Source organism: Dipodomys spectabilis, unplaced genomic scaffold (genome assembly GCF_019054845.1).
Source record: "Dipodomys spectabilis isolate Male_0828 unplaced genomic scaffold, ASM1905484v1 ptg000095l, whole genome shotgun sequence".
Taxonomy (NCBI): Eukaryota; Metazoa; Chordata; class Mammalia; order Rodentia; family Heteromyidae; genus Dipodomys; species Dipodomys spectabilis.
In genome coordinates, this window is record NW_024870772.1 from 44758906 (window position 1) to 44773864 (window position 14959).

Consider the following 14959-nt stretch of genomic DNA (forward strand, 5'->3'; position numbering starts at 1 on the left):
TGTCTATATTTGCATTAAACAATCTCCTATTTCACATCCTTTACCTACGTTAATGTTTACTGTGATGCTTTGTCTTGGGTGAAAGAAAAAGCTTCCTGGCAACAACAAAATAACTGAAATATTGATTTTCAAGGGCTTTGATGATTTAAAAGACAAGGTAAACTTAAAGCACTTTCAGGTGCCCTCTATCTCGTAGTAATTCTGCGAAATAAGAAGCAAGGGTATTTTGGTTCCCATTAGGAGGCTCTGAATTAAAATGTAAGGCAGGAGTGGGTGTAATGGCATACAATCTGGATGGATGTTAACAATATCCATCCTTAATATCCATCCTTTTTCATTCCACGTATGGCAGTTCAAATCTTTTGGTGGGGCGTTCAGTCTTAATTTGGGGATAACACACCCTTGGGTGCAGGCTAGTCATTTAGCCCTCTAAATAAAAAGGGGAGATTGATACAACAGATAATCTCCCTCCAAATGCCTCTCCCCTCCCCTGCCACCCCACCTCACTGGGAAGTAGACTGCCCCCAGACATCCTGTTCAGCAGGACCAGCCCTTCAGTTCCTCGCCTTAAAGCCAGGCCCTAGGCCTGACTCGAAAAGAACTCTAGAAACCGCTGACCAATGGGTCATTGCAGCTTTAGATAGGTCATTCCAGGACAAGGAAAAGGAGGACCTAGAAAACTACAATTCCCAAGATGCCTATGCTGTGACCCGGTGGACTGGGTCCAGGGCCTGACTCAAAGCGGCTCCCGAGTTAAAACCGCCAGGCCAGGTAATCCTCGCACATGCGCAGTAGTATCCCAATAACCGGGCTTCTTTCCTTTCTGCAGGCCTTTTCTCTTTCCGGCAGAGGCACCGTTTTCCCCGCCCACCTCCACCCCCATTCCAGGGAATCCGGAGGTGGTGGGGCCTTTGACGAGCGCGCCCTCGAGGGTGTGCACATGCGCGTTTATAAGAGATTTAGGAGTGACGGCGACTAAACTCTAGTTTAGAAACAGGGAGGGAAGACCATGGGAAACAAAAAGCGCATGCGTCCTAGCGGAACCGGGGCCTTCGGGAGTGGTAGAGGGGCGGGGCGGAAATAGGCAGTGGGACTGACGACGCACGCGCACTAGTCGTCGGCGCCCCGCCTCTGACTTCAGGTTTTCCCCTCCCCTTACTACCCTCCCGGAAGTGGAGCCGCCCTCGCGCCCACCAGCGGCCACTCCTGCGGCAGGCTCCGCCCTCGTCCCCGCCCCCTGGCTCCCGTCCCCTCCTCCGGTGGTGGCGCCGGCTTGCAACCCTGGTGGCGGTTTGGGTACCCCAAGCTGGGAGCGCAAAGTCGTTCCCAGGGAAGGCAGCTGGGCTATGCTCGCCGGCTCTCGGCGTCCCGTTCCGGCCAGCCTCCGTCCGGGTGACAGCTTGGGTCAGCCTGTGCCTGTGCCGGAGCGCTCTCCTCAGCCCGGCCCCGCGGCGTGGAACGCGGCGCCCCCGGCGCGCCCCCTCCTCCGATGGCGGCGGAGATCCAACCCAAGCCGCTGACCCGCAAGCCGATTCTGCTGCAGCGAGTCGAGGGGTCCCAGGAGGTGGTGAATATGGCCGTGATCGTGCCGAAGGAGGAGGGCGTCATCAGCGTCTCGGAGGACAGGTAGGGAGGGCTGCCCCTTGGTCGGAGGAAGCGGGACGGGCCGGCGGTCCCCGGGCGCACGTCGGGGACCGTGCCCCCCACGTCAGCGCTTCGGTGGAAGTGCACCCCTAAGTTTGATTATAATGCGCATTCTGGCGGTGCCCGTGTCCAGCAGCGTTCCGCCCTGCTTCGGAACTCAGAGGGCTGTGTGTCCTCGGCCCTTTTCCGCGACCGAGTGGCGCCGGAGGGAGACGTGGTGGCCGGACACCAGACCTAACGGTGCTCTGGACACCAGACCTGGCCCGAGCTCGGGGAGCGGGAGGGGGAGAAGGAGGAGCTGCCGTCTCTGCAGGTGTGTGCCTTGGGAGGATGCTCGGAGCCGCCCGTGCCGGAGAACTAAGTATTTGGGTGTACTTTGGAGCAGTTCTTAGGATCCCCGAATGAGGAAACAAATGCCGCTGACTTCTCTTATACATTTCCACCGAATCCACCTATCCCAAACATTTCACATTGAATCCAGTGAACATTCCAGGTAGTTGAAAAGAGTAACTTCGGACTTTTGCGTGGTGGTGCCTTCTCCTTATCTCTTGGAGCTCAAGGGATAGCGCCTAGAACTTGTGAGGGACCATTGCTACAGTTAGCTACTTGGTTTCTTTCTCTTTGCCTGCTTCCTTTCTTTTTGCTTATTTTTTTTCCCTTGATTTGCAGAAGTGTAATCAGCTGTTTTGCCTTCAGTATGTTTCTGCAGAAATGAGACTGAGAAGGTAATTTCCAGAGTAACACTGCTCGAATACAGTAGTTATGATGATGTCTCAAGAATTGTTACTTTGATGCAACTTACAAGCATTCTAACACACACACACACACACACACACACACACACACACACACACACACACACACACACACTGTAGAGGCACATGACAAGCTTTTTACCATAAAATAGTAGTTAGGTTTTCTTAATGTAACTAACTACTAAATTATGTTGAGATCGGAAATTCTCTGCCTTGGTGATTCCTAAAATAGCAGAGGTAAAGCTCAGTTTCTTTATAATTATTGCAGCACTTTGTATGTAACCTTGAAAACGTGCTTGATAGATTTATTCTTATCTTTTATTCTTCAGTGTAACTCCGATGAGTGTGTTACACAGGTGCGTGTTACACAATCCTGCCTATATCCTGTTGCCTACATCTTGCAAATGGCCCCTGATTTATTTCTTGAACAGATCTGGGAGAAAACATTGTAAACACACACAGAAAGGGAAAGCAGTCTGAAGTGACAGAATGAAGGCAGTGCCTGAAGTTGGATATGTGGATACAGGAGCCTATTGTAATTCACAAAGAATTCCTATGTGTGTTTCACTTTTCCACAATTGCAAAATTCTATTAGAAGAGATTGTTTCTGGATCTAAAAATTCTTCGTTGTAGATTCATTTTTATGGAATATATTTCACAAAATATATTGAAGGAATAAGTTGATAAAGATGCCACTTTTCCAGGTAGTAGAGATGAAACTTACCAGTTTCTATCTATGGTAGGAAATTCCTAAGTAAGTTCTTTAACTCCAGGTAAGAGGAGAAAGGTAGTTAAAGACTAAAGTTTTTTACTATTAGTTTTGGAATTTCTTATTTCCATTCCACTACATTTATCTCTAACAAAACAGTTTTAGTGGGGACATACTTCAAAGAATTTGAAGAAGCTAAATGTTAAAAAAAACAAACAAACCCGAAGAATGCAGTCATTGTATTCATTGTGTTCAATGTACACTATGTAAAAAATGAAGTATGTAACTTGTGGGTAGAGATGGGAGCGGAAAATGTTGGAAGGGTTGACATTGTCCAAGAGGCATTCTTCTCATATCCTGACTTATCTAATTGTAACCCTTTACAAAATTACTTAATGAAAACAAAAATAATTAAAAAATATAAAAAGCCAGAAGAATCTACATAAAAAAGAAATACAATGGTTAGCTGCATCTTAATTTTTACTTTCCTACTTGGTAATCTAAATAATAAGAGTTACTATTAAGTAGATAAGGTCATATGGAAAAACCAGAATTATTTTCTCTATATATTTTATTTTTATTCAGATTGACAAATCTGTACTTCTTTGAGTTAGACACTCCAACATAAAAATAACTGTAATTTAGGGCTCAGTTTCAGTTACAATATTCATGAAAAGACAATTCATTTATATTCTTGATTTTCAAAGTCTAGTGTTTCTGGAGATATGGCTCAAGTGGTAGAGCATGTGCCTGACAAGCACAAATTCCTGAGTTCTACAACTTAGTACTCCTTAAAAAAAAAATAAAGCCTTCAAAACTTAATTTTACAAGCAGTGCTGAAAATGTAAAGATAGATTGTTTGATTTTTGTGAAAACCTACAAAGCCATTGCCATTAATTACTTGCTTCAGTTGCTAACTAGTTGTCATCATTCTTTAGTTTGTAGGATAAATGTACTGTACCATAAATTGGTATGAACTCTAGTTAATTACTTTTGACCTTCGCCTTCTTATAGCCTTTATCTGTACCTTTGAAAAGACATAGCATTTTCTATTTTAAACAGTAATACTATACTTAATGTCTGTTTCATCCACTGCAAGTTCTCCAAGGAGTCTTCTATGAAGCTTTACTCAATAGTTAGCCCCTACAGGGCCTAAAATAGTGTTTCCTATTCAGGAGTTCCTCCATGAACAAGGACTGATATAGGTTTTTTTTTTTTTTTTTTTTTTTTCGTTTTCTGTTTCTGAAAACACAGTATCTTAACTATTGTAGTTTTAGCTGATTTGTTGAATGAATATTGTGATGACCTATGAGAGCCTTATGTGGACAAATGCATACTTGTGGGGAATGTATTGGACTGAGTGGCTAAGTACTTAAAATTTAGACAGTCTGGGCTGGGAAGGTGGTAGAGTGCTTGCCTTGCATTCATGAGGCCCTGGGTTTGATTCCTCAGCACCACATAAGTAGAAAAATCCGAAGTGACTCTGTAGCTCAAGTGGTAGAGCACTAGTCTTGAGCTGAAGAGCTGAGGGACAGTGCCCAGGCCCAGAGTTCAGGCCCCATGACCGACAAAAAAAATAAAAAAAATAGACAAACATTTGAGTTCCTAGTGTGTTCTAGTCACATATGTACAAGACAATGATGAACATGTCAAAGGTGGGACAGTTTAGTGGGGAAAATTTTAGAAGATCCTCCTTTAGCAAGACTAGATTGATCCTAGGGAGATATATACATACATAATATATATACATATATGTATATATATTATATACTTTATATGCATATCTCCTCAAGATAGAGATATACTATAATATATAGTACATATATAGTATATCTCTGTATATAGTATATATGTAGTATATATAAACTATATATAATATATATATACTATGTATATATATAGCTATATAGATATACTACATATGTAGTATATATACTATATATATAGTATATATACTACATATGTAACATATATATGTATATATAGTATATATATACTATATGTCTGGTGTCTGTCTATATGATAACAACTAAAGATTTCTGGTTGTGTCATAAGGCAGAGCCTGTTCTCAGATTTCCTGGGCCTTGCCCAAATCTGGTTTGTTTATAGTGAGGTTCTTTCCCCAAAGGACACCAAACTTTGGTACTTTGGATTCCTCATTGCTTAAGTTCTTTTTGGGCTATTTGTTTAGGGTGAGCACTGTTTCAGCATTTCTTGCTTAAGAGCTTTATCTCAGACATGTCTGCTCTATTTTGGTCAAGACTCATGTCTTCTTGTTTCTTCTTCAAGTGAGAAAAGCCAGGAGGGACCTCTCAGTAGGTAGGACCCAGCCCCATTCAGACCTTTGTCTTCCTAAGTTCTTTATATGCATATCTAGTACCTGTCTGAAAAGTTTTAGTACCTAGGTAGTTTCTATTAGAATTAATAGAAACTTTCCCTCCCAAGGAATCTACATAGTATGTTGACCTGCTAAAGAATCTCCTTGGCAGCTGGTGGTGATGTCTTCACTAGGGAGATCTTGCAGATGACAAAGAGTTCATGTAGTGTAGGGCAAAGGTCCTTCTAACTTTACCTAAAGAAGACTTGGATATACTGAAAAACAACAATACAGGCATCAGATTAAGAGTTTAAGACTCTGGAGCTAGCCTTTCATTCTGAATACAGATTTGAGTTTCCTAACACTTTGAGGAATCTGGAAACTGTTTCCATGAGAGCAACAATAAAAATTACTGAAATCTCACTAGAAGAGGGAAGTGCCTCAAGCCTATAATCTTGGCCATCTGGGAGAAGAGGAGGGAGATCAAGATTGGGAAGAAAGTGGCTAGGCTCACCTGGGTTAAAAAAAAAAAAAAGGGTTAACAAAACCATATCTCAACAAACAAGCTGGGCTAGACATCTCTCCTATGTGGGAGGCTTACGTAACCTTAATTGTGGTCTGAGATTGGCCCAGACAGTACAGTGGTACTCTGTTTGAAAGGGTGAACTATTTCAGTAGTGATATTCACTAGACACTATGTTGGAAATGAACTATACAATTTGGGGGGGAGGGAGGGAAAAACCTGGGAGAAAATGAGGGAGTGATACTGTTAAAAAAGAAATATACTCATTACTTGACTTGTATAACTGTAACCCCTCTGTACATCATCTTTACAGAAAAATTTAAAGCAAAAAAAAAAAAAAAAAAAGCAAAAGGAGCTAGAGAGCTCAAGAGGTAGAGTGCTTTGTGTGAGTCTTTGGGTTCAATCCAAAATAACACCCTCCCCCCCCCGCCCCCAACAAAAAAGTACTGAAATCTCTGAGTTTCAGAATTTAGAAATGTTCTACTGGTTAAAAAGGGGCATTGAGAGAGTAAAGTACTGGGGAGAGAATTGTAGGGATCCATTTTATAATTCTGAGACTATTCAGAGCCAGTTATTTGCTACCTAGTAGTTAGCCATGTTCTTGGAGGGTCCCGAAAGCAGAATTCATGAACGGGTCAAAGGAGTTAGGGCTAAAAAGAGATCTGAAGCCCAGTGCTTCATATAAGGAGATATACAGTATCAAGCAGTAGCTGCTTTAATTGGAGTGAACCTGAGGAAGGTGTGTTTTCTGAACAAAAAGCTGAGGCTGAACAAAAAGCTGTAGGCAGGATTACAACACAGGTGGGATGGTTATGGGAAAGGCCTGGGGCAAAAGAAGATTTTTTTTTTCCTATTTCAAGGTCTTTTATTTCCTCATCTTTTTTTTTTGGGGGGGGGGGGTCCAGTCGTGGGACCTGAACTCTGGGCCTGGACACTGTCCCTCAGCTCTTCAGCTCAAGGCTAGCACTCTACCACTTGAGCCATAGCGCCACTTCCAGCTTTTTTCTTTTTGCTTATGTGATGCTGAGGGAACCCAGGGCCTCAAGCATGCAAGGCAAGCGCTCTACCACTGAGCCACCTTCCAAGCCCCATTTCCTCATCTTTGAACTACTAATGGCCATGACTATTTGAATGTTTCTTGAAAAGGTAAATTAGAATTTTATTGTACCTTATAGCATTGGTTCATTTCTCATGAAATACTTTCCATTGTGAAATTGTACTATCTCAGTTCTTTGCTTCAACTATTAGTTTCGCTAATAATTAAAACTATTCACTTGAGCCTGTGATAGAGTGGGGCTTAAACTGGGGCTGTCCCTCAGATATTTTTTTTTTTTTTTTCAAGGCTAGCACTCTACCACTTTGAGCTGCAGCTCCACTTCCAGTTTTCTGGAAGGACTTTTCTGCCCAGGCTGGCTTTGAACTGTGATTATCAGATCTCAGCCTTCTAGCTGAGACTAATATTTGAGTGTGTGAAATATGTGTTCGATGGCATAAAATCAATAAACTTCCAATTATGCACCTGACAGCCATCACTTGGCAGAAATAATTGCTGGCCTCAGTGTTCCAGGAAAGGAACTTACCCATATTATTGTAGACAGATCTACACCAAATTCAAGACATGCCAGTGGATCTGGATTCAAACTACTTATGTGCTTCTAAGGGTAGAAACAGTGACTCAGAAAAGATCACCATGGCAAAGTTTGTTCAAGGAAGCTTACCAGAGGAGGTTTAGCTTCCAGTGGCTCCCAAAGCTCCCAATAGTTGTGATTTTTTTTTTTTTTTTTGTGGTTGGTCATGGGGCCTGAACTCTGGGGGCCTGGGCACTGTCCCTCAGCTCTTCAGCTCAAGGCTAGTGCTATACCACTTGAGCCACAGCACCACTTCCTGTTTTTCCTGCTTATGTGGTGCCTCATGCATGCAAGACGAGCACTCTACCACTGAGCCACCTTCCCAGCCCCTGAATTTTTTATATGTATATTGTTAAAGCAGATCCTATGCAGGCTCTTAAAGATCTTAATCAGCGAACATTTGTTGGAATATTGCAACACTGGAAAATGCCAGGGTGGCAGTTCTGACTCTTCTTCTCAGATTGTGACATGGTGATCAGTGTCATGCCTCAAGTACTACAGAATTTAGAATATGTAAAAATCATACAGTATAAGCAGCAGAAGACACTCCAGTAGCTGGAAGAGACTTCAGAGAGATGGTCTTGTCCAAGCAAACAAATCATAACTTTTAAAGGAAATTTGAGATTTTACTAGCACAGCAACTTTTCCTTGGCTATCTGTTTTCACTTTGCCTTTGGCCTGAGAGAGACATTTTTTATGTTTGTTATAATGAAAAGCATTTTGATATTATTAAAAATAACAGTTGGGAGGAAATTAGAACACTTCGTGGCATTTAGAAATCAGTAAGTCAATTGTGATTTAAGACTACTGTAGGCAGTGATCTATTCATATTTGTAATACTGAACTCAGTTGCCAGTAGTATAAACTTAGCCTGTTTTATTCTCAACTTCTGTATCAGAATACTTTGGAAAGAAACAACACTTTATTTATTTATTTTTATTTTTATTTTTTTGGGTCTGGTTGTGGGGCCTGAACTCTGGGCCTGGGCGCTGTCCTCAGCTCTTCAGCTCAAGGCTAGCGCTCTACCACTTGAGCCACAACGCCACTTCCGGCTTTTTTCTTTTTGCTTATGTGGTGCTGAGGAATTAAACCCAGGGCCTCGAGCATGCAAGGCAAGCGCTCTACCACTGAGCCACCTTCCCAGCCCTATTTTTATATGAATAAGACTACCCGTAAAATAATACAGTCAATGAAGAAATTCCCTTAACAGAAAAACAGATTTTCTTAGGCAACTTCAGCAGGCAATCTGAAGAACTTTTTCCTTAAGGGGAGTGGGCCTCTTAATCCAAATGTTTCATTTAGGCACTAGTAAAAATTAGTTCAGAGGCATAAAAGCAACCAAATGGGGGATAGGGGGGTGGTGGGGGGAGAGGTCATTTTCTTGTCCTTGCAGTGAATGTTGCTTTATGCTCCTGTGGGCCTTCAAGATTCTTGGAAAAGAACTGGAAGTAGGAGTTTGATCTCAGCCAGTTCTGCTCTGTGTGACTTTGTAGTTTCCTAGGGAATTTCATTATCTAAGCCTCAGTTTCATCATCTTGCAGAGGAGGGAGATGTGCCCACAAAGTGACTAGATATGCATGAAGCCCTGGCAACTATATCATGCTAAAATTTCCAGGGCGGTGTAAATTGAAGGTGGGGGTAGGGTGGAGCACATGCATGCATATATGTATGAAAGTTAGCTCTTTCGTGGTACAATAATAAAAACAATGCTTTTTGGAGGCCTTGGATGACAGCATGATGAAACCTTTCAGGAGCATTTGTTTCATATTGGTGGCTAATCCCCAGAAGAACTGGATCCACTGCATTCCTGCTTCTAGTTTCAAATTATGAACATTTTAGCTCTGAGTGGTTTGCTCCTACCTACATCAAGGCTTATCTTGTCAGGAGTAAGCTTTGCAAACTACTCACTACAAAATATAGTTCTGCATCATGTACTCTCTCACACCTGAAAGAGACATTTTATAAATTTCTCTCTCTCTCTCTCTTTTCTTTTTTTTTGTCCGTTGTGGGGCTTGAACTCTGGGCCTGGGTGCTGTCCCACAGCTCTTCAGCTCAAGGCTAATGCTCTACCACTTGAGCCACAGTGTACTTCCAGTTTTCTGGTGGTTAATTGGAGATGAGTCTCATGGACTTTCCTGCCTGGGCTGGCTTTGAACCGTGATCCTCAGAGCTCAGCCTCCTGAGTAGCTAGGATTACAGGTGTGAGCCACCAATGTCTGGTGAATTTCTTCTTTCATATGACATGCACACAGATACTTTGTGTTCTTGTCATTCTTCTAAAATCCTGGTTTATGACCCTTTTGATTAATTTTATAACACTGATGAGATGGGAGCAACATTTCAGAATATAGTGCTTTGGAACATCTATTGAAATTTTGTATCATCTTTTCTCAGTCATTTTTTAGAAAATAGAAATGCAGTTTAACTTGGGAACTTATTAGACTACTCTGAAATTCAACCTTTGGCTTGTACTACCTTGTTGAAATTTCTGATCTAGTCTGATTAGAAGCCTTCCAAGTCTGGGCAAACTATTTTAAGCCCTTTTAGCCCAAAGCCAAGGAGAGTTCACAAAAAACTAGGAATGGGCAAAATTGAGCAAATGTTTGAATGGTTGCATTTTGGCTTCCTGAAATAGTTTCCTTTATTATTTAGCTAGAACTTGAAAAAGTGGTGCAACTCATCTGAATTGTGAATTTCACTGTTAACCTCTTGTGACAGTGCTTTTCTTTCTAGTGCTTTACCTATAATGTTGGAGCTATTTTAATTCATTTTTCCATTAGTTCAGTTTTTTTTTCTGCTGGTCCTGGGGCTTGAAGTCAGGGCTTGGGTGCTGTCCCTGAGTCTGTCTGTGTTCTAGGCTAGCACTCAACCACTTGAGCCACTGTGCCATTTCCAGGTTTTTCTGAGTAGTTTATTGGAGATAAGAGTCTCATGGACTTTCCTGCCTGGGCTGGCTTTGATTCACAATCTTCAGATATCAGCCCCCTGAGTAGCTGGGATTACAGGCTCAAGCCACCAATGCCTGGCTAAATTTTTTAAAAAAAAATTTTTTCCCCCCAATTTCTAAGGGTCAACTTGTTTTAAGTAATCATAGTCCTTTTTTTTTTTATTGTGAAAATACTGTACAGAGGGGTTACAATTACATGAGCAAGATAATGAATACATTTCTTATCAAGCATTGTAGCCTCCTCCTTTGTTTCCCCTTCCCATCCCTTCCCATCCTCCCCCTGCCCCCCTAATCCTCCCCGCTCCCCCCCATCCACCCCCCCCAGCAAAGTTGTAAAGTTCGCTTTCGACATAAAGACTTGTACATCTCATTGTTGCAATGGGTCCACCTGTATCCCTATTTAAACGATTTGTTTTTCCCTTCCCTTCACAAATTATACCGACATCAAATACAGTGAAAGCAGGGGTTATACTGTGGGGGAGGGACAATAGTAATAGTCCTTCTTGATTATGTTTATATTTTAAATAAAAATAACATGACTAGAGTAAAAAAAAAAAAAACTGCTTTAAACTTTTTTTTTTTGGGTCCAGTCACGGGGCCTGAACTCTGGGCCTGGGCGCTGTCCCTCAGCGCTTCAGCTCAAGGCTAGTGCTCTACCACTTGAGCCACAGTGCCACCTTCGGCTTTTTTCTTTTTGCTTATGTGGTGCTGAGGAATCGAACCCAGGGCCTCAGGCATGCAAGGCAAGCACTCTACCATTGAGCCATCTTCCCAGCCCATGCTTTAAACCTCTTAATATGACTGTTGTTATATATTTTCTTTTTGTTGTTGTTGTTGTGAAAATACCATACAGAGGGGTTACAATTACATGAGCAAGCTTATGAGTACATTTCTTTTTTTTTTTTTTTTTGGGTCCGGTCGTGGGGCCTGAACTCTGGACCTGGGTGCTGTCCCCCAGCTCTTCAGCTCAAGGCTAGCACTCTACCACTTGAGCCACAGCGCCACTTCCGGCTTTTTTCTTTTTGCTTATGTGGTGCTGAGGAATCGAACCCAGGGCCTCAGGTATGCAAGGCAAGTGCTCTACCACTGAGCCACCTTCCCAGCCATGAGTACATTTCTTATCAAGCATTGTTGCCTCCTCCTTTGTTTCCCCTTCCCATCCTTTCCCATCCCTTCCCATTCACCCCCCCCCCCCCCCCCTGCCGCCGCGCCAAAGATGTAAAGTTCGTTTTTTGACATAATGTCTTGTACATCTCATTGTTGTAATGGGTCAGACTGTATCCCTTTTTAAACAATTTGTTTATTCCCTTCCCCTCCACAAATTATACCAATATCAAATACAGTGAAAACAGGGGTTATGCCATGGGGAAGGGACATATAAAGCAACAAAGAAATATGTTAGAAACAATAGCAAGAAAGAAAAAACATTTGAGTCCTTATCTTGGGGTTCATTTTGCTTAACATCATCTTATCTGACCTTTTCTTTTTTTTGCTAGTCTTGAGGCTTGAACTCAGGGCCTGGGCACTGTCCCTGAGCTTCTTTTGCTCAAGTCTAGCATTCTACCGCTTAAGCCACAGCACCACTTCTGGCCTTTTCAGTTTATGAGGTACTGAAGAATCGAACCCAAGGCTTCAAGCATGCTAGTCAAGCACTCTATCACTAAGCCACATTCCCAGCCCTCATATATTTTCATCTTGTGGTTTTATTTAATGATGTTTTCAGAAATATGATTACAATTATATACTTTATGTGTGTGTTTTGGTACTGGGACTTGAACTCAGAGCCTGGGCAATATCCTTAGCTTCTTTGTTCAAAGTTGATGCTCTGTCAGTTGAGACTGCTCCACTTTTCTTTTTTTTTTGGTGGTGGTAAGTTAGAAATTAGAGTCTCACAGATTTTGCTTCCTGGACTGGCTTCGAACCATGATCATCATCTTGAGTTGCTAGGATTACGTGTGCAAGCCACCAGAACTTGGCTGTACTTTTATCTTCATTTCCCTACTTAAAAAATTGTTTCAATAGCTACCTTTTTTTTTTTTTTCAGTTGTAAGGCTTGAACTCGGCCTGGGTACTGTCCCTGAGCTCTTCAGCTCAAGGCTAGCACTTTACCACTTGAGCTACAGTGCCACTTCTGGTTTTCTGGTGGTTAATGGAAATAAGAATCTCATAGCCAGGCGCCAGTGGGTCACATCTCTACTCCTAGCCACCCAGGAGGCTGAGCTCTGAGGACTGCAGTTCAAAGCCAGTCCGGGCAGAAAACTCTGTGATACACTTATCTCCAATTAACCACCAGAAAACCAGAAGTGGTACTGTGGCTCAAGTGGTAGAGCTTGCCTTGAGTTGAAGAGCTGAGGGACAGAGCCAAAACCCAGAGTTCAAGTCCCATGACTGATAAAAAAATCCCAAAGAAATAAAAGAATCTAAAGGACTTTGCTGCCTGGGCTGGTTTTGAACCGTGATTTTCAGATCTGAAGCTAGGATAACAGGCGTGAGCCACGGGCTCTCAGTCAGTAGCTACCTGTTCTTTCATCATTTGAAGAGGTAGTATGTATTTTCTTTCCTTAAGTGTTGACTCTTACTTATTTAATGTTTGTTTGGCCTGTTAGTACTCAGCCCTGGAGTTCCTCATCATGAGCAGGGTGTATTCTTCATTATTTTTTCATTCCTTATTGTTAGATAGTTACATTATTTTCAACCTTCAGTTTTATAAATGTTTCAAACATTGCTATGCATATAGGTATCCAACCTAATCACTTCGGGACGATTGTAGCAAGATTTCCATATTACTTTCCAAAATGTTTATGCCAGTATTACTAGTGACATACTTGAGAATATTTGTTTTATAACATTTGGCTAGTCATAATTGAGAATGTTTTTCATAATAGCTTGAAGTCTTGCTTAGTGATGCACAACTATAATCCCAGCACTCAGCAGGTGGAGACAGGAGGATTTGGAGTTCAAAGACCACCTAGACTATATAGTGAGACCCTTTCTCAAAAAACACCCCAGAGCCGGGTGCCGGTGGCTCATGCCTGTAATCCTAGTTACTCAGGAGGCTGAGATCTGGGGATCACAGTTCAAAGCCAGCCCAGGCAGCAAAGTCTGTGAGACTCTTATCTCCAATAAACCACTAGAAAACTGGAAGTGGTGCCGTGGCTCAAGTGGTAGAACACTCGACTTGAGCTGAAGAGTTCAGGGACAGCACCCAAGCCCAGAGTTCAAGCCCCACGACCGACCAAAAAAACCCCAAAACACCCCAAAATCGAACCAAAGAAAAAAAAATTAATAAATGGTGGGGTTTGTATGTGTTTAACTTTTTTTTGATGACTATGTTTCTGTGTTTGTTTACTTATTTTTGGAAATTGTTCTTGTTTTGGTCCTTTTCTCCATTTTAGTCTCTTGCTTTTTAACAATTTCTTGAACATATATTCTATACATTTATTAACCCTGTTTCTGGTCTACAGCCAGAGAGATATGTTATACTCCATTGTTTTTCACTCTTACATAGGAAACATTTGTGTTTTAATTACCTGTCCCTTCAATAGTTGAAATTTCTTTTGTCATTTACTATTTATAAGAATTCTTTTTTTTTTTGGGGTGGGGGGGTCTGGTTGTGGGGCCTGAACTCTGGGCCTGGGCGCTGTCCCTCAGCTCTTCACCTCAAGGTTGGCGCTCTACCACTTGAGCCACAGCACCACTTGCAGCTTTTTTCTTTTTGCTTATGTGGTGCTGAGGAATTGAACCCAGGGCCTCAGGCATGCAAGGCAAGCGCTCTACCACTGAGCCACCTTCCTAGCCCTATTTATAAGAATTCTTTTGCTAGAAATTCACTAGTATTCAGCTTTCTTTCATCTTAGTTATATAATTTTATGAAAATAGTTTTTTGTTTTATTAGAATGCTTTTCATTGGATGGTATAAACTGATGAGTATAAAATGATTTTCTTAAAATTTGCTAGTGGTTATTCCATCCTTCTTTTTTAATTTTTTTTTTTTTTTGTCGGTCTTGGGGCCTGAACTCTGGGCCTGGACGCTGTCCCTCAGCCCTTCAGCTCAAGGTGAGCGCACTCTGGGCCTGGACGCTGTCCCTCAGCCCTTCAGCTCAAGGTGAGCGCACTCTGGGCCTGGACGCTGTCCCTCAGCCCTTAAGCTTAAGGTGAGCGCACTCTGGGCCTGGACGCTGTCCCTCAGCCACTTGAGCCACAGAGCCACTTCTGGCTTTTTCTGCGTATGTGGTGCTGAGGAATTGAACCCAGGGCCTCATGCATGCAAGGCAAGCGCTCTACCACTGAGCCACCTTCCCAGCCCTTCTTTTTTAAATTTTGAGACAGTATCTTACCATGTAGCCTAGGATGGCTTGAGCTTCCAGTCATCCTGCCTTTACCTCTGAGTGCTAGGATTGTAGGTATGCACCACCATACCTGCCCTCAACATCACT

The 14959-nt window shown here is 42.4% G+C and overlaps 1 protein-coding gene across 2 annotated transcripts in view; it reads left to right on the plus strand.

Moving 5' to 3' along the window:
* Positions 1–1273: 1273 nt before the first annotated feature.
* Positions 1274–14959, plus strand: part of Wdfy2 (WD repeat and FYVE domain containing 2) — a 243666-nt gene continuing 229980 nt past the window's right edge. For both annotated transcript variants that reach the window (XM_042685433.1, XM_042685434.1), the window contains exon 1: positions 1274–1626. In XM_042685433.1, coding sequence (XP_042541367.1) covers positions 1490–1626 — 137 coding nt within the window. In that variant the 5' untranslated portion in view covers positions 1274–1489. The remainder of the gene's footprint in view (positions 1627–14959) is intronic.